Source organism: Lepidochelys olivacea, assembly GCF_965140295.1.
Source record: "Lepidochelys olivacea isolate rLepOli2 genome assembly, chromosome: 27".
Classification (NCBI taxonomy): domain Eukaryota; kingdom Metazoa; phylum Chordata; order Testudines; family Cheloniidae; genus Lepidochelys; species Lepidochelys olivacea.
Window position 1 is genome coordinate 14970243 of NC_140437.1, and position 23671 is coordinate 14993913.

Below are 23671 nucleotides of genomic sequence, written 5' to 3' on the forward strand. Positions count from 1 at the left end.
AACCAATTTATTTGAGCATGAGCTTTCGTGAGCTACAGCTCACTTCATCGTAGCTCACTTTCGTAGCTCACGAAAGCTCATGCTCAAATAAATTGGTTAGTCTCTAAGGTGCCACAAGAACTCCTTTTCTTTTTGCGAATACAGACTAACACGGCTGTTACTCTGAAACTTCCTCAACAGAGTTGCACCAGGGATGAATCTGGCCCCAGGGCATTCATCACACACAACACTCAACAAAGGAAAAAAGAAAAATAATTATCACCCTCTACCAAGATCAATACACGACAGAAAGAGCAGAGAGCTATGAGCTTGACTCCTGGAGACGGTTCTTTTGCAGGCCTGATCCTGCAAGCTACCAAATGTCTCCAAGGCTCAGTGATTTCCTTGGAGGTTGAGGGTACACAGCTCCTAGGAAGTTCTCAGCAACCCACAAGATCAGAACCTTGCTCTTTATAGAGTAGCTTTACTCCTGGCATGGGAGGTTTTAAGAATGGGAAGCCTAGAAAATCAGAAGTTATGGGAACAGGGGACCCTCTACCCTTCCAGCAATCTCATCCTTTAAAAATAATATTATTCCTCGCGCTTGGTACTTCCACAGACAACCTTCTTCATCTTCATGGCACCTTGTAAGCATTCATTTCTCTCGCTAAGTTATTTGCCTCAATATCGTGCAGCAGTAAGTTCTCCAGGGTTAATTATATGTCACATTTATTTTCATTAAAAAGTGTGTTGCTTTAAATATTTAAATCTTGCTGCCTTTTAAATAATAATACCAAGTAATAATAAGTAATTCTCAGTCATTATTATTTGTATTACTGTAGCACATAGGAAATCCCAGTCAAAGAGCAGGATCCCACTGCACTCGTCACTGTGCAAACACAGAAGCATCAAGGGTCTTTATGGACCACTTTCAACTTTAAGCCCGAGACCTCTGATCCTGCATTGAGTTCTGTGCAGCACAGGGGTCCCCACACATGAAGCTCCTTTCAGGCCTAAATGTTGGCAGTTGCCAGATTGGATCAGACCCGAGGTCCAGCTAGCCCAGTATCCTGTCTCTGACAATGTCCTGCCCCAGATGCTTCAGAGGAAGGTGTAAGAACCCTGCAGTAGCAGATGTGGGCTCATCTGCCCCCTACATTAGGACTCATCCTCCACCGTAGTAGTTATAGATTTGCTTAAGCATGAAGTTTAATATCCCTTCCAAAATGTATGTTAGCCTTAACGATTATAACTCTGGATATTCTTGCTGTCTATATAAATGTTCAATCCCTCTTTGTATTTTGCTTAGTTCTTGGCCTCAATTTCCTATAGCAGTGGGTTCCCCAAGCAACAACAATTTACCAAGGGAGAAGGATAGTAGCCTATGGTGGCATTACCCTTTTCAGCTGTCAGCTTTATCTGTGGCGATCACTAATAAATTATTATAATTAATAGAGCTATGCGGAGGATGGCAGTTCTGTTTCACAAAATATTTTGAATTTTCAAAAATTGGCTTTTTTCCAAATTGGAGCAAAAAATGAAAATTTTGAAATTCTTCACAAAGGAAAATTCATATTTTTTGTTTGTTTGTTTGAGGTCAATGAAAATGTTTCATTTCAATTTCAACTTTTTTTTTATGTTTTATTGTATTTAGGGCATCTGTTTGGGGTGGGTTATTAATTTCATTTTGGGGGGTATTTTGAGCTATTTTTGCGTTATGTAGATGTCCAAAAATCAAGGGTTTTCGGTCCTTTCTCTGTGTATATACTGCAGTATTATATACATTACTCATTACAGTAGTATATACAGTAATGAGTCATCTCTTTGTAACATTCACTAGTGCACTTCACTAATGACAGGTTTCAGAGTAGCAGCCGTGTTAGTCTGTATTCGCAAAAAGAAAAGGAGGACTTGTGGCACCTTAGAGACTAACCAATTTATTTGAGCATAAGCTTTCGTGAGCTACAGCTCCCTTCATCGGATGCATAAAAGTGGAAAATGCAGTGAGGATGTTTTTATACACACAGACCATGAAAAAATGGGTGTTTATCACTTTGAAAGGTTTTCTCTCCCCCCACCCCACTCTCCTGCTTACCTTTTGAAAGGTGTTTTATAGCCTTGCTCAGGTTTGCATGGCTGTCTGAGTGGAGAATCAGGCCCATTCAGTTTTGAATCTTTTAAAATCAGGATTTGAGGGTGTGTTGTTTTTTTAAACCCCCTGCTAGTGCAAACAAATCAGGTTGACGAAAAAAGCATGAGAACTAACCATCATCACTGTGTGTCGAAATGCAGAGTAAAAAAATCAAATGCTCTCAAGCTGACCTACAGAAGGCCAGTTAATGGCAAAACCGCTGTGAAGTCAATGGTACCATCTCCAGTTGATAGAGAGAGGCAGCGTGTTTAGTGTATGAGGCACTGAAGTGGGGTTAGGAGACCTGGGTCCTAGTCCTGGTTTTGCCACTGAGCTGCTGGGGAACCTTGAGCTAGTCACTACCCCTCTCTCTGCCTCAGTTTTCCTCCCACCCTTTGTCTGCCTTGGCTATAAGCTCTCTGGGGAAGAGACTGTTTCTTACTATGTGTATGTACAGCACCTTACACAGTAGGGCTTTGATCTCAGTTGGGGTCACTAAGCATTACCCTCATAAATAATAATGCTAATAAAGAGGTTGTGTCCCCTTGTACAGGCTCAACAGGGACGCTCAGTTGGTCTTCTCTGTATAGCACTTGTTATTTTATCTTGCCTCTCTCTTCCTTTACCAAGCCAAGGACCCTGTCTGGCTGCCATTGAAACCAATGGCAAACCTGCTCCAGAACAAGCGTGATTACTCCTCATGGTGCTGGTGCCTCCTACAGAGTGCTGAGCACCCGCAATCCATAGATGCAGAGGCTGAGGGCACCCTGGCCCTGCCAGGATCAGTGCCTAAGAAGAGCTTATTCCTATGGAAGTCTGTGGTAGCCACAAGGGCTCAGCACCTCTCGGGCCATAATCCTGCTTGGTTTGCAGCCTGTACAATCCCACTGATTTCACAGGGACTTTAGTGGATGGAAACCAGGATGGATTTTGCCCTAAATAATCCAGCTTTCATTGGTAGAGGGGCCCAAACCAACCCCTTACTGCCTCCCATGCAGACTGGGGGGGAATATTTGTACATAGGAATGGCCATACTGGGTCAGACCAAAGGTCCATCTAGCCCAGAGTTCTGTCTTCTGGCCAATGCCAGATGCTTCAAAGGGAATGAACAAAACCCGGCCGTTATCAAGCGATCCATCCCCTGTTGTCCAGTCACAGCATCTGGCTGTCAGGCTTAGGGATGCCCGGAGCCTGGGGTTGTGTCCCTGCCCACCTCAGCTAATAGCCAGTGATGGACCTATCCTCCATGAACTGATCTAATTCTTTTCTGAACCCAGTTATACTTTTGGCCTTCACAACATCCCCTGGCAATGAGTTCCACAGGCTGTCTGTACGCTGCATGAAGAAGTACTTTCTGTTGTTTGTTTTAAACCTGCTGCCTCTTAATTTCACTGGGTGACCCCTGATTCATGTGTTATGTGAATGGGTAAATAACAATTCCTTATTCGCTTTCTCCACCGCAGTCATGATTTTATAGACCTCTATCATACCCCACCCCCTTTGTCATCTCTTTGGATCCTGAGCTTTGCCGAGTCACCCCCTCGGCCTGCTGATCCCATTAACCATGTGTGTCTCTGTACAGAGAACAGTTTGAGGGCTGAAACAATGGGGCACAGAGCCCCAGTGGGAGAAGAGGAGGAGGGCTTAAGTTTCTTGAAATCAGCCAGGGCGTGTTAAACCCTTCCCTATATCATCTTACCAGAAACTGATTAGGGGATCCTGTGGATATTCTGTCTGCCAGATGTGGGCTGCAGCTGGGGGAGAGAGAGTGGGACTGGGACACTCCCAGAAGCGGGTGTGAGGAGGCAGGGCTGGTGTGGATGAGAGGAGTACGAGAGAGGAAGATAAAGGATGGCTGTAAATCCACCCCAGCACAAACCTCCTCTTCTTTTTTCCCTTTGCAATCTGTTCCCACCCCAGCAGAAAACTCATCCTTTCAGCACTTTCTCATTTCCTTTGCAGAGTCGGAAGGACAAGGAAAGACCTAAACAGAAGCACAAAAAACATCCGGAGTCTCCCACCAGCCTCGCCCCGTCCTCCGTGCCCGTCCCTGCTGAGAAGGTACCAGATTCGTGAGGTGCCAGTGGGCAGGGGCTATCTCTGCCATCTTCCTTGGGAAGCGATGGGCAAGAGAGGCTTTATCCCTTTATTTTGATTCCTGGTTTCTCACATTCTTCCTTCTTCTGCCCTTATTCGCTCCCCCACGACCACCACCTGGGGAATTTCACACTGTGGCTGTCTCTCGCTTTCTGTCGGCATTGAGGACCCGATCAACGGGCTGAACTCCCCAGTGGCTGAGCGGCAGGTCCTAGCTTGCTCGGCAGCAGATGTTCAGGTTTAAAGCTCCGGTACAAGAGATGAAACATCCATGTATTGCCCGCTCTGCAGCCGTGCTGTAACCAGCTCCGGCAGATGGGCAACCCAGGTACCTCCTTTCAGGGTAAGAAGGGACAACTTGAGACCAAGGTCCTGGCACGTTGCCCTTCTCCAAGCCCTTCCATCCGAACCTCAAAGCATGCCAGCAGGGCAGACAGGGAGTTACTGTATTTCCTTAATTTCTGGGGAAACTGGGGCACAGAGGGGCTGAGTCCCTACTGCCCTAAAACCCCTTCATGAAAGACATCAGAGCTCCCTGTTGTGGAGTCCCCCTCCTATAGGGGCTTCCCTGGATGGTGCAGAACTGTCTACACTGGCTCTACACCAGCCCCAGTGTTGGGGGCATGCCAGGGGCATGCAGCACCCCATAGGGGGCTGTTGCAGCTGAGTGTAAATTAGAACAGCCCCGAGGCTGCTCTAACTCGTGCCAGGGGCCAAGCCTCTGAATAAGTGGCAAAGAAGTGGTGGAGCTTGGTCAGAGCAGAGTCAGGGCCAGAGCAGTGACATGTTTTGCCCCAGGGTCACACGTGGAAGACCAAGAACTAGAACCCAGACATCCTGACTCCCAGGGCCTGATTCTCCTCTCACTAATGCCAAAGTAACTGGAGGCAAGGCCACTGGTGGGAGCAGAGCCAGGCTCTGGCTAGAACCCATAGAAAACACAGCCCGCCAGCCCGCCTCAGGAAGACTATTTAAAGGGGGTTGCATGGCTGTAAGGTATACCCTGCGGTAATGGCACCTACACACAAGTAACACTCTGTGGGGAGGCCCAGGGCCGGGATAGCAGCAGGGCAGGACAGAGATGAGAGATCAGAGCTGTGTGAGAGGCCCAGAACTGGAATAGCAGGGGGCGTTTTTCAGGTCAGGATTGAAGGGAATTATCCAAGTTGTGCATGAGGCCCAGGGCTGGAACAGCACGGGGGAAACAGGTCAGAACAGAGGTGCAGCAGCAGAGTAGAGGGGCCAGGACTGGAATAGCTGGTGGGCGCTGCTGGCCACGATCGAGGGGCACCAGCTGAGCTGGGCATGGAATCCCGCACTCCACTTATTTGCACTCTTCCCAGCCCAGTGTTAGTGCCGTGAGACTTGCTCTCCTGAGTGGCAGATTCCCCCAGTTAGCAGAGCTGCCGGGGACTGATGTGCTAAGAAGATTATTTCCAAGCTCATGTCGAAATTCAAAACCTGGCTCCCAACTAGCTAGAGTGCCTCTTAGACAATTACCCACTGTCTCCTCCCAGGCCCTGCCAGACCTTTGTACGAATGGGGGGAAGGGCCTAACTCGGTTTACACAGGGACCTTTCAGCACTTTGTAAGCTGAAATTCAGGTGATCCTGATTACGCTGGCCGTTGCGGAGTGACATGGCCATAGTCTTTCTACAGGGTGTTATTATTAATCTTCATGACGGGTGGCATTCCCATAGTGCCTTCTGTGCACAGATCCTAAAGCGTTGCGCAAGCTTTCTGCTACTGAAACGCACCCACTTCTGGGGTGGAACGCAGCAACTGTTTAACAGCACACTGCAGCATTGCACAACAGTTCAGGACTGGAAGTGGAAAATCTGTTTGAAACTGCAGAGGGGTACGGGATAGATATTGGCACCGGTATGACGACACTAGTGCAATTACACAGCTGGAAACCCCCGGCGTAGACACATGACACTGGGGCAAGCTCCATCTTGCACCAGGGTTGTGCATCTACATGGAGTGTGCGCTGGTGTAATGCAAAAATAACACCAGTAGAGTCAGGGCTTTAGGCCATGTCTACACTACAAACTTTGAGCGGTGCAAGTTACGACACTGTACAACCACCAAAGTTAGTATTTCGCTGGCGTGCGTGCAGATTTGGCTGCTTGCATCAGCACGGCACATACTGATGCAAAGTGCCGTGCACCATGGGTAGGAATCCCAGTGTCCCTTGGGCCGCCATCCTGCGCTGTGCCTTTTGAGAAATTTTTGCAATGTGTTGTGGGATAATAGAAATGACTCACCAAGGGATCTCTGGGAGACAGGGGCCGAGATCCCAACATGCACCTTTGATGGGTGGAGATTGGTAGAATTTTGTCTGGGACAAAGTTAAGTGCTCAGCTCTGTGGGGGTGGGTGGCAAACTAAAAAGTATTTGTGGACGATACTAGTAGTTGGTAGAGCTTTGTCATCACATTTAGATTTACAGTGAGAGAGGCAGGGCAGGCTAGTGGTTAGAGCATGGGACGAAGCATCAGGAGAGTGGGGTTCTATTCCTGATGCTGACAGTGACCGGCTGGGTGACCTTGGGCAAGTCGTTTTCCCCCTCTCTGTGCCTCAGTTTACCTTCCTACTGCCCTCACTCTTGCCTGTTTAGGTTGTAAATCCTTTAGGGCAGGGACTTTCCCTGATGATGTGTCTGTCCAGTGTCTAGCACAATGGGGCCCTGATCTCAGTTGGGCTTCTAAGCGCTACTTTGATATCAACGGTGGTATTGCCTCCCTTGAGATGCTTCATGACCATGGCGTAGAACCAGAGAAAGAGGCAGTGATCTTCAAACTCCAGCCAAGTCTACCCAGGACAGTGGAGCTCACTTCTTCCTCCCTCCCTGCAGCCCTAACACATGCCTGCCACCTGGCAGACAAACCAGGTCTTGTAAGAGTCTCCCTGATGGGGCCAGAGCAGCCTCTACTGCAGCCTCTGACCTAGCCGTCCTCCTGGATTTAGGCTTTTATCCCTGCAGCTGGGGGTCGCCCACCACATTCCAAGGATTCCAGTGGCTCTGGGGGCATGCTGCCAGGCGCTGGAGCCCGCACCCTGTCCAGCAGCGGTGAGGAGGGCTAACAGGGGAGAGCCGGGCTCTGGTATAAAGCAGGAAGCAGCGTGGCTGGCTCAGCTGTAACCGAGCTGGACATCTCAGGGCGTTGGCAACGGAGAGCCCTTTGCCTCTTGGCTGCCAGTTTGAATCCAGACCAAGTTGCGAGCTGGGTGGGTTTCTTCACTGCCGCTGCACATGGGCCTCTCCATGGCAGTCTCATCAGTGAAGCCAAGAGTTTGCCGGGACTGTGGAACCTTCTGTTCCAATCAGAGGGTTTCTTAGGGACCCGTGAAAAGCCTGCAAGGTCTGAAAGAACCAGGCCCTTCTGTGTGATCCAGGGAAAGTCACTAGACTAATGGAGAACAATGTGGGGAGGAGCTGCCCTTCTAGCCCTGGGCAGGCCTGAATTTAAGAAGGCCGGATGTCTGCGTCCAGGCATCTGAACCCTTCCAGGGGCAGCAACATCCTCCCTCTCTCCCGGCACCCTGTGCATGGAAGGGGCACAGGCAGCCTTTGGCATCCGACCCAGGGTAGAGGCTGCCAGCTAATCTCTTTCAGTTTGGCCAGGAGAGGGAGTTGGCAGCATGGTTGCCACGGCAGCCGCATCTCCAACGGGATTTGTGCTTCTGTCCCCATATGCAGGCAGGCAGGGTCAAAGCTTGTCAGCATTTTTAATGAGTGCACGAGTTGGGGGGGGAGGGGAGCAGAAGGGGGCCGGGAATTGTTAACTCAGGCCGATATTTAGGTGCCAGAGATAAGGAGCATGAGGAGCAAACACTTTCTAACTCATAAAGCCTTCGTCTGTCTGTCCCAGACCCTTTCCCAGAAGCTTTAGCCACCGGCTCGCACCAGCCTGCACTGGGAGCAGGAGGAGCGGATGGTGGGAGTGAGCGAGGAGACCAAAACCAGGTTTGACCCTCTCCTTTGCTGCCACGTCTTCCCCTGGAGAGTCAGCCCATTACCACCCGATGCCTCTTGCAGCAGGGGGTGGAGGTGCAGGGGGGCAGCCCTGGGGAGTGGATAGAGAAGCCACCATGTAGCATCTAAGTTTGGGACTCAGAGACGCATGTTCAGTTCCTGGCTCTGCCCAGGGATGCATTGTGTGACCTTGGGCAAGTCACCTAGAACTAGATCCCCATTAAAATTGATCCGAGTTGGGCTCCTGACTCCTAGAGGCAGCCTGAAAATCCAGTGTCTACCTGCACTTCGACCCGGATCCTCAAAGGTATCAGGCTCCCGATTCTAATTGGTTGCAGTGGAAGTTAGGAGCCTAAATACCTTTTAAGGATCTGGGCCCTAAATACCTTTGAAATCCTGACCTTGAGCATTTGTCTGCACTGCAATTAAACAGCCCCCACAGCCCGACTCAACTGACCTAGGCCAGCTGCAGGGGGTTAACTGCAATGTAGACATACCCTTAGTTGCTCTGTACCTTTGCTTCCCATGTGTCAGAACAGGGGGAACAGCACTGGCCTACCTCCCAGTGAGGATAACTAGGATAAAGAGCGTGAGGGGCTCACTAAGGAGGGCCATGTCAGTCCCATAGATAGCTGATCCCAGATGTGTTCCTGGGACGGCGTACAGGGTGCTGAGAGAAGCTGGGTTGCTAGGGGAGGGGACATCGCGGTGGGGAGGATCCAGGCATGGGGTCGGCATGTTCGGGAGCAGGTTGGGAGGTCTGTGTGACCAGAAACTCGTCGTGCAGCAGATGCCTGGCCATTTCGGTCCCAGGTGTCCAAGCACAGTACACAACGGTGGCTGTGTCTCTCCTCTCCGCCTGCAAAAGCCCCTGGGGAGCCATCCTGGCCCTGCCTACTGCACTTGCAGTAAATCTGCCGCCATTCCTGGCTGCCCCAGCTGCTTTCTCCCACCAGCTGCAGACATCCTGATCACTTGTTGACACGCACTCGCACATGCTTTGGTCTGCAACATCTGGCAGGCAAGGCCGGCTTGCTCTGGATTCTGTAATCCAAGCAAGCCATCCATGCCAAGGCCTCCCCTCACCCACCCTTCTAGGTCAGGTGCTGGGAAGGGGAGATGGGGAGGGGGAAGCATCTGATTGGACATTTCCAGCCAGGAGGTGGGACAGCTTTCTGGTTTCCCAGTGTGGTCTGAGCCTTGCTGTACACCAGCAGGCCTGAGTCTGTCACGAGCCAGAGCCCCATCCTGGAAGAGCTCTGGGAAATTTTGCCCCAGGCCTGTTTCATCTTGATTTGCGATCCCTGCGACTGCGTGAGGGGCAGTGGGGTAGGGAGAGAGGCTCATGGTCCCCCCTCTACCTCCTGGAAATCAGAGCAAGCCATAATTAAGCACTTGGAAGCCTGCAGTAAGGACCCTCTCACCCTTCCTCGGTCTGAAGCATGGGCCGGTGGTAAAAGCACATGGCTTGAAGTCAGGAGATGTGGGTTCTTCTCTGAAACCTAGAGCAGGGCTGACGAGATGGTGACAAAGGGGGGACAATTGTACCAGGAGACTGAGCTCTGGGCCCCCCCCCGAAACATTTGCAATGTCTGTGTAAATAAAATGAAATGGGATGGGGGGAGAGACCCCAGCAAACATGATGCCCAGCCCATCGGGAGAAATTTGGGGTCCCGATACGCATCACTTTGAGCCTGATCCTGAAGTCTATTCTTGTACCGTGCTGCACCGCAGTATCTGAGCGTCTTCCGGTTGTGCACTAAGCCAGTGGTTCTCAACCAGGGGTCCATGGCCCGCTGGGAGGCCATGAGCAGATTTCAGGGGGTCCGCCAAGCAGGGCCAGCATTAGACTCGCTGGGGTCCAGGGCAGAAAGCCGAAGCCCCACTTCATGGGGCTAAAGCCCAGGGCCCTGAGCCCCACCACCCGGGGCTGACGTCGAAGCTGAGCAATGTAGCTTCGAGGGGGGACCCTGTGGCATGGGGCCTGAGCAAGTGCCCTGCTTGCTACCCCCTAATGCCAGCTCTGGCTTTTATATGCAGAAAACCAGCTATTGTGGGCCAGGTGGGCCATGGAGTTTTTGTAGCATGTTGGGGGGGGAGGGCCCAGAAAGAAAAAGGGTGAAAACCTCTGCACTAAGCAACACGACGACGTGCCCAGAAGGCGCTTAGCTAGTACGGTGATGAGTGTAGTACAAGAACCTAGACAGGGTAGAAATAGCCAGTGGGAGTTTTGCCATGAGCATCAACAGGATCAGAGCGGGCCCTGAATCTCGGTTGCTCGGTTTCCCCATCCTGAGGACAGAGGTAACAATGCTGAGTTGACCTGTGTCCTCAGCTGGAGTCCTTCATTGATGGCTGCAAGGACCTTTGAGAGTCTCAGAGGGAAGCTGCTCCAGAAATGCAACGTATCATGACCTGAGGTTTTCCAAAGGAGCCTGAATGAGCTAAGTGCCCGGGTCCCGCTGGAAGTTGAGAGTAGAGCATTGTGGGACACCCCCAGCTGTTACTATTAAGCAGCCACATTAGAGCTCTCTTAAGGAGAGAAGGGATGGGGCAGTGATTTGGGGATTCGTTTAGGATTTAGAAAATGGGGGGGTGGATTTTGCCTGCTGTACCAACAACTCCTTGTGCGACCCTGGCTGAGTCACTTAGTCCCTGATTTTTAAAGGCATTTGGGCCTTGCTGTGCTCAGCACTGCACTGCCTAATGCATTTAGGAGCCTAGGTCTCATTTTCAAAAGGCACTTGGGAGCCTAAATCCTATCAACTGTCAATGGAATTCTGGCTCCTAAATTGCCCCCCTAAATCCCTTTGAAAATGCGACGTAGGCTCCTAAATCAGTTAGGTGTTGCAGAGCCCAAATACTTTTTAAAGTCTGGGCCTTCAGTCTCTCTGTGCCTCCATTCTCCATCTGTAAAATGGGTAGAACAGCACGGTCCTACCTCACTGGAGCGTTGTGAGGATAATTCCATTCAAGACTGTGAGGCGGCATTCACGTACCTTAGGCAGAAGGCTCTCGCTGCAAGGTTGTTTGACCCATGGCCAAGCTCCATCTCTAACAGGCAACTGGTTCTTGCTGGCCCTTTTGGGTGGCTGCTTCCCTGCATCCCTTTGTCTGGCCTAGGTGGGGAGAAGCTGCTGCTGTCTCTGGATTGTTCACTGTTCCCACACCCCCCCCGCCCATCAGTATTAGTTTAATCCAAAGGCAGGCAGTTCTGTACAAGTATTTTTCACCCCTCCCCGTGCTTCCTTGTCAGTGGTTCCCTCTAGCAGCTCATCCCACCAATCAGAGCGCAAAGAGATGCTCTTCTGATTTCCCATAAATAAATTAATGAATGAACAGCTCGGGCGCTGCAGAGTGTCGGACGGAGGCCGGGAAAGAGGTACAGCTGAGAGGGGGGTAGCGTGTGGCTCTGGGAGTGTATGTGGTGTGTGGGTCTGGTCTGGTCTGGTCCTTCCGTCTCTGGCTCATGGACCCACGGAATTGGATTCCTCGTAAGATTCGTGGACTTGGCTGGGCTGGGAAACCCGTCTCCCTGGTGGTTTTTTTAAACAGGCCTTTAAAATGTAAATACCTCTGAGTTTTTGTGAGGGATCTGTCATGTTCTCAGCACTGTGGGGTGTCTCTCCACAACAGGCTCCTCCCGCCACCCAACACACACACACACACGTACAATGCATCCTATGGAGTTTGCCCCTCTTGCGCCCTTTCTGGTGAATTTAGTGCTGTGGGAAAGTTGACTGCCCTGGAGCCTGAAGGCCTCTGTATAGCAACAGGACAGGTACAGAGCAGACAGCAACGAGGAAGTCTTCCCACCCTCAAACTGCCTCAGTGCTGAGCAGGACAGACCACCTGTATGAATGAGAGGGGATTAAAATCCCTATGGTCTATTCAGTCTTTGTTAGTATTTGTTTTATGGTAACCCCAGCCGAGATCGAGGCCCCGTTGCACTCGGTGCTGTACGTACGCACTCTATGCCCTAAAAAGCTCACAGTCTGAATGGACAAAAGGTGGGGAGGAGAAACAGAGGCACAGAGTGGGGAAGTGATTTTCCCACGGTCACCCAGCTGGGTCAGGAACAGAGCCCAGGTCTCCTGACTTCTCCTATGTGTGTGGGGAGGGTCGGGGGCGGGGGTCGGAGGGTTTATTTTGGTGATATGGACGGCTCTGATCTGGGCTGCAACCACTGGTTGGTTACACATACACACTGCCAGTACTGCCAGTAACCATCCCGCGCCCTGATGGGAAACTCTGGCCCCTCTGAAGTCAGTGGGAGTTTTGCCATTGACTTCCTTGGGGGCCAGGCTTTCAGCACTGCAGGTGAACGTCTCTGTAGCCCATTGCCAGTGTCCTGAGCCAGCACGGCCCCTCTGTTAATTGTATCTATTTGTTTAATTTTTGCGACCAAGATTTGTTTGCCAACGCTGATTTCACCCCACTGCGCTGCTAATCCATGATACTCCCTGCACTCCCTTCTTGGCCTGCTAGATTAAAAAGAAGGCTCTTTGATATGGTTTGTCTCCCTCTCTCTGCTCCTCGTAGCCTTGCACACCTGGTGGGAGGATCAGAAGAGATGGATTTGTGGGGGGCTTTGCACCTATTCCGACTCCTGTCTCAAGGGGCATGTGTCAGCATCCTGGTAGAGTTGCTTGAGACATGAGGTGTGCTTTCCTTATGGTGTTTGAACAGCCTCACTGCATCCTATTGCTCCCAGGCTCTGCTCTCCCTCCTCCTCTCCTTCTGCCCTCAGCTCACAGATGTGGAAGGTTGGAAAGTTTTTCCTGCTCCCTCTGTGATCATAAATCAAGAGAGCTTAATCTTCAACGTCCAGAAGTTAGTGATGAGAAAACACAGATTCCCCCACTCCACCCCTTTCCCAATTTCCACCGCTCCCTTCCTCCTGTCTTTCATATTCCCAGCACATCTGGCCCGCATTAGGCTGCCAGCCATTGCATTGTGTGGAGTGATTAGACCAAGCAGGGGAAATAGGGATAGATTTTTATCCGGGCATCCAAGTGTCTGCATCACAGACCTATTTCTTACCCTTTCCAAGAGGAGGTCCTCTGGAGTCAGAGAGTGCGGAGCCCAGATCTTGCTCAAATCTTCCTCTCAGCAAGCTCTGGGGCAATACAAGTAGCTTGCAGTCACGTCACAGGTGTTTTATTTTGGGCTGGGACTATCACATTGCAGCGGTGGCCAGAAAAGTGACCGTGGAAGTAGCATCTTGCAGTTAGTGACTTTCAAACATTACTGGGCTGCCTTTGAACTGGTGAAGGGTTGAAAGTGCCACATCCCACTGCAGATGCCCTGAGAGATCCGGTTTTCTACCCACCTGACTGTCCTTCTGTTCAGCCCACTGCATTTCCTGGCCCATCCTTCCAAGCTCCCAGATTCCCTAGCATCTGTCTACTCTGTTTCATTCCATGTGGATGCGTACCTCTGGTTCTCTCTCTCTCTCTGTTTCTCTGGGGTTTTTCTCTAGCATCTGTCACTGCAGCGTAGAAAGCTGCCCTGCCAATTTAGCTTTGCAAAAGCATTCTCCACAGTAGACAATGGGAAGGCTCCAGGTGATCTTCTAGGTTAGCCAGCCTGGGGCTCCTGGGCAGAACAGATATTGACGCAGAATGGTAGCAACAAAATGCAATGGGGGAATGAAGGAAGCTGCATGAATGGATGCTTGGTGGATGAGCAGCGTGGGGCTTGATATGCAGAGGTATCACATCACTGAGCAGGGACGTGATGGTCCCTCCCTGTGTAGGCCTGGCTTCATGTGGAGTATTGCATTCAGTTTTGGGCACCTAGATAGCAAGAAAGCTATGGCTACCAGCTCAGAGATGAGTGTGGGAAATGACTAAGGGACTGGGAAGACTGAAAGGGCTGATGGGCTGATTTTGATCCTGTGGACTCCAGCTGAAGTTGGGGGCTTGCTCGGCATTTCTGAACATTAAAGCCCCGAGCCTGGAATTTTCAAAGGTGCGTAAAGAAGTTAGATGACCAAATCCCGTTGGATATCAATAGGTCCCTTTGAAATATCCCAGCCTAAATGCATGTGGCTCCACTAAGCAAGACCACAGGTCTCCCAGCATCTGAAGGGAAGAAGAGGCTATCTAGAAGAGTACAAGGGAGCAGAGCTAGGACTAACGGGACGTCCCCTTTTCTTAATATCAAACTTCCCGATAGTAAGGACTGTTAGACTGTGGAAGAGTCTGTCAAGGACAGTGGTGGGCAATCCGATGTGTGAGAATTTTTAATAGCAGCTTGGACAAAGCATTAGAAAATGCTTTGTGCTGCGCTGGGCATCACAAAATGGGGAAGAGATGGCCAGCCCTCTGTGGAGATAGAGGTGGTTAGGGACTATTTAGAAAAGCTGGACGTGCACAAGTCCATGGGGCCGGACGAGTTGCATCCGAGAGTGCTGAAGGAATTGGCGGCTGTGATTGCAGAGCCATTGGCCATTATCTTTGAAAACTCGTGGCGAACGGGGGAAGTCCCGGATGACTGGAAAAAGGCTAATGTAGTGCCAATCTTTAAAAAAGGGAAGAAGGAGGATCCTGGGAACTACAGGCCAGTCAGCCTCACCTCAGTCCCTGGAAAAATCATGGAGCAGGTCCTCAAAGAATCAATCCTGAAGCACTTGCATGAGAGGAAAGTGATCAGGAACAGCCAGCAAGGATTCACCAAGGGAAGGTCATGCCTGACTAATCTAATCGCCTTTTATGATGAGATTACTGGTTCTGTGGATGAAGGGAAAGCAGTGGATGTATTGTTTCTTGACTTTAGCAAAGCTTTTGACACGGTCTCCCACAGTATTCTTGTCAGCAAGTTAAGGAAGTATGGGCTGGATGAATGCACTATAAGGTGGGTAGAAAGCTGGCTAGATTGTCGGGCTCAACGGGTAGTGATCAATGGCTCTAGTTGGCAGCCGGTGTCAAGTGGAGTGCCCCAGGGGTCAGTCCTGGGGCCGGTTTTGTTCAGTATCTTCATAAATGATCTGGAGGATGGTGTAGATTGCACTCTCAGCAAATTTGCGGATGATACTAAACTGGGAGGAGTGGTAGATACGCTGGAGGGGAGGGATAGGATACAGAAGGACCTAGACAAATTGGAGGATTGGGCCAAAAGAAATCTGATGAGGTTCAATAAGGATAAGTGCAGGGTCCTGCACTTAGGACGGAAGAATCCAATGCACCGCTACAGACTAGGGGCCGAATGGCTAGGCAGCAGTTCTGTGGAAAAGGACCTAGGGGTGACAGTGGACGAGAAGCTGGATATGAGTCAGCAGTGTGCCCTTGTTGCCAAGAAGGCCAATGGCATTTTGGGATGTATAAGTAGGGGCATAGCGAGCAGATCGAGGGACGTGATCGTTCCCCTCTATTCGACATTGGTGAGGCCTCATCTGGAGTACTGTGTCCAGTTTTGGGCCCCACACTACAAGAAGGATGTGGATAAATTGGAGAGAGTCCAGCGAAGGGCAACAAAAATGATTAGGGGTCTAGAACACATGACTTATGAGGAGAGGCTGAGGGAGCTGGGATTGTTTAGTCTGCAGAAGAGAAGAATGAGGGGGGATTTGATAGCTGCTTTCAACTACCTGAAAGGGGGTTCCAAAGAGGATGGCTCTAGACTGTTCTCAATGGTAGCAGATGACAGAACGAAGAGTAATGGTCTCAAGTTGCAGTGGGGGAGGTTTAGATTGGATATTAGGAAAAACTTTTTCACTAGGAGGGTGGTGAAACACTGGAATACGTTACCTAGGGAGGGTGGTAGAATCTCCTTCCTTAGAGGTTTTTAAGGTCAGGCTTGACAAAGCCCTGGCTGGGATGATTTAACTGGGAATTGGTCCTGCTTCGAGCAGGGGGTTGGACTAGATGACCTTCTGGGGTCCCTTCCAACCCTGATATTCTATGATTCTATGAAAACATGCAGTAGGGTACAGCCCTGCATTGGCTCCAAGGGGAAAATGCCCCAATAGGTCCTTTCCATCTCTCCCATCTGTGGCTCCGAGTGGTCAGCCCCACAAATTGCAAATCAACACGAGCTCATTATCGCCCCAGAGGTTCTTATTGCTCTCATAATTTCTGCTCTGGCTGGGGCATGTCGAGACAGCGCTGCTTAGTTCTGAGACGCCGCTATAACTGGGATTGAGGCAAAAGGCCTCAGGATGGTCTGAGCCTCTTGGAGTTGTAGAATAGATCCCTTTGGCTCCGGAAGATGCCCTGGCACCATTTACACGCCAGCGTGGGTTTTGTAAGTCTAAGGGAGCCTTATCAAGGTTAAGGGAGTCCAGCTAAGAGCAGGGAGAATGCTGGCCAGTATTGTCTCATTGCTCCCTTATGCTTCCCCATCTGTCTGGGTCCATCTCTCTCTTCTCCCACACTGTCTTTTTGTTCTGTGTTTGTACAATGGGGTGCTGGTCCACGACAAGGATAAAAACAAATAAATAGCAATAATAAAATGTTACTATTATTATATGACTAATAACAATCACTCTCGCCACCTTACACATCACCTCTAAATTTGGCCCACAGATGCGACCTGGAGGAAGTCATACAAGCCCAGATTTTCAAATGATCCCTAGCTTTGGCTGCCTCCAGTTTGGGGGCAGTGCCTGGTTTTCAGGGGGGTTTGTGCCCCCACAAGTCCAGCTGAAGTCAGGAGGAGCTGCAAATATCCAGCGCCTCTGAAAATCAGGCCCTAGGACTCTCAAATCAGGTGCCCCCAAAATAACTGATATGTGAGACTATTGCTCTTCTCCCCGGTGTTGCGTGGGGTTAGCTATGCTTGGACTAGCCCTTTATTGGAATAAATTACATAAAATGGAAAACCAGTAAAGAGAGAGCCAGCTGCATGCACATCTGGACTGACTCTTGGCCCCTGTGTCTGTATGCTTGCCAGGGTTCCATCGGCCACCATGAAGGTAGCAAAGAGACCTCAGAGGTCAGCCGGTCAGAGGTGAAAGGCAAGAAGTCCTCGAGCCATGGCACCAGCCACAAGGGGAAAAAGACGGGAAGTGGGAAAAACTCCACCAGCTTCACCTCAGCTCCCTCCAGCAGCACTTTCCAGCCTGCAGGTAAGGGTGTGTGGGGGTAAAGTTGGCAGGGAGAGAGGAGAACAGAGACTGAGTGGGGAGAGAGAGAGAAGATCATGCATCATGCTAGCAAAAGGAGCAAAGATTGCTCACAAGGCAAAGCAGGAGGGAACTGTATAAGTCCAGCACATAAAGTGTGGAGTGCGGTTACACTCATAGAGTTCTTGGCCCTCCAGTTACCAGAGTGGATCCGGTTATAAAGAGTTAAAAGCAACAGCGAGTCAGACTCATCCCTGATGCAGCTCCACTGCTTCAGGGGAGCAGTTTGTCCCCCTGGAGTTTCTTTTATTGGGGTAAATGAAATGAACATGGGCCGGCTTTTGAGCATCAGAACAGCCAGGTGGAGCAGTGGCGTGGGGGTGGAGGGGAATCGAGGCCTCGTTATTAAATTTACAAACATTTATTCCTGGTGCTGTCTGAATACAAACTGAGAACCCCTATCCTTAGGTTCCCCAACACTCATTAAAATACCACCTCCGCCAGAAAACTCAGGGAGTGTGATCTAGCCAGGAGCTGAAAAGGAGTCAGGACACCTGAGCTCTAGTCTTGGCTTTGCCTAAGGTGACCTTGAGCAAGTTGCTCCCCCTCTCTCCCTGCGCCTCATTTTTCCCCCATCTAGAATTATACTGACCCACCTTCTGGGGGAGTTAGAAAACTTCATTAATTACTGATTTGAAAAGCCCTTGAGGTCCCACCAGAGTTTTACTATTATTAATTCCATGTGGGGAGGGAATAATCAGGTCCAGATGTGGCCTGGAGTTGCCCTCTTGAATGAGCCTGTCTTCACTACAAGGAAAGGACGGTCCATCTGTCAGAATAAAGGGAGGAGGAAAGGGAAATTTGCACAGAGGCAGCCTTTTGCAGCACCTGCCCTTCCCCTCTTGAGTCAGTGGTGTCCCCTCCTTAACTTTGAGGTGGGCCTGAACCAAAACCTGGCATCCAAACACCCCTGAGCCTTGGATCTGGATCTAAGCTCAGGAGGCTCCAGGCCAGCTCTGACCTCACCAGAACCATTGTAATAACCATACCTTCCTCTAGCGCCTTTCATCCCATGGGATCCCCAACTAGGCTGGAGGGGCAGTCGCCTCCCCACAGACAGTGCCCTGCATGACAGAGGAGGAATTGGGGACAAACTCCTTACTCCTACAGAAGAGTGTAGTGGGATCTTTACTGTTGTAATGAGCCTGCTAGCACACATCTCTGCTGGAGAGGACTGCTGACTGTGTGTCCTATACCCTATACTGCTGATGGAGATCCTCCTTTAGCTCAGGCATCCAGGCTTTTGCAGCGGGAGGATTTGAGTTCTGAATTGCTGCTCCTACTTTTCATTCCTCTCTGCTCCCCCTAGGCACCTCATGCAGCTCCCTGCAGGGCTCCCAGGATTTTGTGACATTCCCCAAGCTCGAGCAGGAGGAAGAGAAGTACCGGAAGCCCGTCTCCTCCTCCTCCTCCTCTTCCCACTGCTCCCCGCTGTACGAAGGGCAGAAGGGGGACATCTTCGAGCAGAAGGTCATATTCTCAGGCTTCGGCTCTGTCATGCGCTTCTCCACCTCGGCAGTGAGCCAGCAGCGGGGCCGTGTTGCCTCCCCTGTGGACTACAAGGCCTCGAACCCAGTCAGTGGCCCCTCGGGGGGAGGCGGCGGCACCAGCAGCCACAAGCGCATGCCCTCCCTCAGCATCGAGGACGGGGAGGTGCTGAAGGAGAAGAAGCACAAAGGCAGCAAGAAAAGCAAGCATGGGCCTGGCAGGCCCAAGGGGGGCAAGAACAAGGAGGTGTTGGGCACCCAGCTGGCTGGGTCCACGTCTACCTCCTCCTCGCCCTTCTCCGGGGGCTCCCTCGTCAGCTCCAGCATCGGCAACTCATCGCGATCTTTCAGCCACACTGGGACCCTGCCCAGCCTCAGCCTGGAGTCCCCCCTGCTGGGCTCAGGTATGTTCCCCTCAGCACCCGTTCCGGGGCACGTGGCTCCCTTCAACCTACTTTTCCACTGTACAGCCAGCATGAGGCCCTCCTCCCAGGGCCCGCAAAGGTATTTCAGTACCTGGCCCCCACTGGAATCAGTCAGCGTTAGGCCCCTAAATACCTTTTGAGGATTCGGGCATTGGCTGCTGTCAGAATCCCTCCCCGGTGAACAGAAGAGTCCAGCTCCAGGTTCTCCTCTCAGGGGCTCTGGTGTGAATCCATTCCAGATGTCCATAGAAATCCAGTTCAGGTTTTTTTCCCTCCTTTCTAAGGCCAGGTTCAGAATCTCTCCCAGGTGAGCATGGCTGTCGTGCATCCATTCCAGAAGGCTGTAGAAATCCAGTTCAGCTTTTCCTCCCTCCCTACTTTCCATCCAAGCTTGTGACCTGGTATCTGTTCCAGGTGAGCAGGAGGATCTGAGCCAAGTTTTCCTCCTGTAAATCCAACCAAATGGGCATGTCATACCCACCTTTGCACAGGGTGCCATCAGATTTAACCAAACTGGAGCTTATAAACAAAGGAGAGGATGGATCGGGAAGGGGCGGGATGGTCACTATCAAAACCAGATGTCGCTGAGATCTGGGCCCCAGATTGAGGACTGATAAACGGATCTTACGTTGTCCCCCTTTCTAAAGCAAAGCCACTTTTTAAACTAGCAAATGCCGGTTCTGCTTATGCCCAGGGTGAGTGAGTGCTAGACACTGAGGCCTGGTTTAACACACTTAGGGCGGTGATTTTTTTTTTTAATGGGCCATGGGCTGGTGTACACTAGATCAACCCAGCTACGTTGCTCCGGAATGTGAAAAACCCGCACACAGTGAGTGGTGTAGTTACACAGACCGAAGTCCCATGTAGACAGCGCTAGATTGGCAGGAAAGTTCTTCCATTGACCTAGCTACCACCTCTCAGGGCGATGGATTTACCACAGCGACGGTAGAACCCCTTCCGTCACTGTAGTAAGTATCTACACTGAAACGCTACAGCAGCCTGGATGCATTTATACTGATATAAAGGTTTGGCTTATTCGCCTTCCCTTATGGAAATACTGGCATAAACGTGCCTAACTAGTATAATCTGGCTAACCAGTCCTCTCACTCACTGACATGACTAACCAGGCCCACTGAGCCCACACAAGGGGTAGACTGGTATCGTTAAAAATGTGTGGACAAAATCTTTTGAGGTGCCTCGCCCAACCTTACAACCCTCCTTGCCAGAATGGAGGGCAGCGTTGCTGAGCTGTGGCAGGAAAGGGTTAAGGCAAGGGAGCAGGAGGAGGGGCCTAGCACTTAAGCCTGCTTCTGAGACTTGACACTTCTGGCAGCCGAGTCAGTCTATTGTGGGCTGTTTGCAGATGCTCCTATTTAGGTCAAATTGGGGTGGGGGTGAGGGGGGACTTTGTTACATGTGCCTGGGAGCAGTGGCCCATCCTGTCTGGGCTGCCTGAGAGAGTTTGTGGTGGGGAGGTGAATTGGGGATGTAGTCCGGGGAGGAGCTCTCCGGAATTGATGCAACCTCCATAGTCGTAACCTTGGGCAAAATTTCTCCTCTTCCCCCATCCCCGGGGAACAACAAAGAGAGCTTGGGGATGGCTGCCAGGTTCCCTTCTCCCATTTGCTCATTCTCCAACCTCCTTCTCCTCCTCCTGGAAAAAGATGTTGGCCAGAATCCGAGCCCTGGGGGCTGCTGGCTGCCACAAAAGGAACCCCTCCCTTGACAGTCATTTCCTCACCTTCCTACCTCATTTATCCAGCCTCACCGCACCTTGCTGCTGGGCGTCAACCGTGGCGCATGTCGGCTTCTCTCCATGGGAATGCAGTCACGTGTCGAGAGTAGGAGATGGGGAATCTGGGCTCCTGGGTTCTATTCGCCATCCCAGGCCTTTGGGCAAGATGCTTCGTGCCTTGGTTTCTGTGTCTGTAGAATGGGAGCATCATGAGGCTGCAAAAGATTTTGGCATCCTCAGGTGGAAAGACTGAGCTCCACCACCATTCGCTCTGTGTGCCAGGGCTGAAGGGGCACCTGTGCTCATGGCAATCTGGGGCTGGAGATGCCAAGGCTGGCCTTATATGACCGTGACCTGGAAGGTCTCCCCTCCCTTCCATTCTAGATAATCCAAGACAGTAAACGAGATGTTCAGTGCATCTGGTCTCAGGCAGCAGGGGGCACTCTAGGGCCTCAATTTTCGAGTGTTCACTCTTTACTGGGTGCCTCAGGTTTTGGGGAGCCCAGCTGGAGACACCTCCAGCCTGGTTTTGAGGGGGCGCTGCACCCCCAGAGTTCCAGATGAATCCACAAGCACCAAGGTTGCTTGGCCCCCTTTGAAAAATCACACTTCAGAGGGGTCCCCAAAATGGAGGTACCCAAAATCAGTGGACACACAAAAACTTTAGGCCCCAATGAAGAAGGGGTTCTAAGTCCCTGGACAAGGCTGTTTTGCTTATCCCCCACTTGATTTGGGGCAGGAAGAATTCTAATCTAAGCTGCCTGCAAAAATCTACCAGCCCCCTGACTGTCTTTCTTCTGGTGGCACGCAGTCATAGATCACTGCGTTGGGAGAATTTAGTCTATTTAGCTCATCAAAAAGAAGATCAAAGGGTGACTTGATTGTGGTGTATACATTCCTTCCTAGGGAGAAATGACCAGGTATTAAAAGGATCTTTAATCTAGGGGAGAAAGTCCAAATGAGAACAAATGGCTGGAAGTGAAAGCCAGAGAAATTTGAAGTAGAAACAAGGCGCAAATTTTTCACATTGTGGGTGATTGACCATCGGAACAAACGCCCAAGGGAAGTGGTGGGTTCTCCATCTCTTAATGGCCTTCAGAGCAGGACCGGGTGCCTCTCTGGAAGATGCTTTAGCCCAGCACAAGTTATGGGGCTCAGTACAGGGCAAACTGGGGGAAGTTCTCTGGCCTGTGCTAGGCAGGAGGTCAGATTAGAAGTTGTAGTGGTTTCTTCTGGCCTTAATCCCCATGCAGCTCTGAATGCTGAGCAGAGAATTCTTACTGCTCCACCCCCTTCTGTTTTCCATGCAGGGATCTACACCAGTAACAAGGACCCCATTTCCCACGGGGGCGGGGTGCTCCGGGCTGTGTGCAGCACCCCCCTCTCCTCCAGCCTCCTCGCGCACCAAGGCACCTCCTCGCTCCCACAGCTCAACCGCTCCCCTTTTGCTAGCACCATCCCGGCCTCCTCCTCTTCCACGGTGTCCACCACCCAGGTAAGACTGCTGGGACAGGAGCATGTGGCTGGAGAGGGAGGGGGGAGTTATAATTCAGGAGGTGATTTGGGCTTGCCCAGTAGCCTAGCAGTGCAGTGTAGCCTGGTGAGGAGGGGGGGTGTTCCCCACTTAGGAGCAGTACTGAGGAGGGACCTCTGTTGCTCCACAACCAGATGGACAGGAGCATGCAGGAGACCTCACTTCCTGCACCGCTGCTCCCTGAGCTCCGTCTTGCCAGCACCCACTGACTCGGGGATTCAGTTCAGTGGAGCGCTGCTGGTGGCCTTCCTCATCTTTCACAGACCACCCGGGATCAGAAGAAGGATGATCCCCTGGTTAGGAGGCTAGCCTGGCGCTTGGGAGCCCCAGTGCTCTGCCAGGCTCCCTGTGTGACTTTGGTTAACTCCCTTAGCCACTCGGTGCCTCAGTTTCCCCATCTGTAAAATGTGGCTAATAGCCCTGCACTGCCTGAGGATAAAAATGTTAGTTCATGGTACTACAGATGCTATGGTCATGGGGACCATATAAGTACCTAAGACAAAGAGCAAGTCTTAGCCAGGAATTCTGTCTGATGTGTTAACCAAAGGGATTGCTTCTCTAAGTTCAGAAACCACCCCGCTGTTCAGCTGCTCATCTGAACCGCTTGGATTGGGAAGATCAATCAAGAGCGGGCTCTCTTGTGAATCTCCCAGTGCTCCCTGCCTTTCTTTTTTAATACTTCCCCTGTTGGCTGGGACCCATTTGGAAGTTCAGAGGAGGCGTGCGAACGCAGCGTCGGGTTCCCCAGGCTGTTCAGCCAGTTTCCTGTCTCTCTTGCTAATGTCCCACCTGCAGGTGTTCTCGCTGGCAGGACCCACCTTTAGCCTCCCTTCCTCGCACATTTTTGGAAGCCCCCTGACCTCTGGCTTGTCTATGAACCCTCTCTTGGACCAGTCTGAAAGCAGCCGGGCAGGTACGTGAATCGGAAGGTGTGTGCATTCAAAACTCAGAAAGAATTTCCCCGGAAGAATTGAGACAACCAGGTCCACAGTTTGAGCTCCGCTTCCCCTACTGTCTCCCCACCCCAAAAGCTTGAAAGCCAAGGGGGTGTGCTGGGAAGTATGAACTGTTGAGATCAGTGGCGTCTTTGTCAGCTCCTGCTATGTCTCCATTAGCAGAGCACTTGGCTGGGAAGCTAGCAAGCGGGGGGGGGGGGGGGGGTTAGTCCCGTGATGAGA

General features: G+C 51.2%; 1 protein-coding gene across 3 annotated transcripts in view; it reads left to right on the forward strand.

Moving 5' to 3' along the window:
- MLLT6 (MLLT6, PHD finger containing) overlaps nt 1-23671 on the forward strand; it is a 67725-nt gene that overhangs the window by 29812 nt on the left and 14242 nt on the right. For all 3 annotated transcript variants that reach the window (XM_084615606.1, XM_084615608.1, XM_084615607.1), the window contains exons 8-12: nt 4073-4171; nt 17081-17255; nt 18622-19203; nt 22270-22454; nt 23289-23406. In XM_084615606.1, coding sequence (XP_084471732.1) covers nt 4073-4171; nt 17081-17255; nt 18622-19203; nt 22270-22454; nt 23289-23406 — 1159 coding nt within the window. The remainder of the gene's footprint in view (nt 1-4072; nt 4172-17080; nt 17256-18621; nt 19204-22269; nt 22455-23288; nt 23407-23671) is intronic.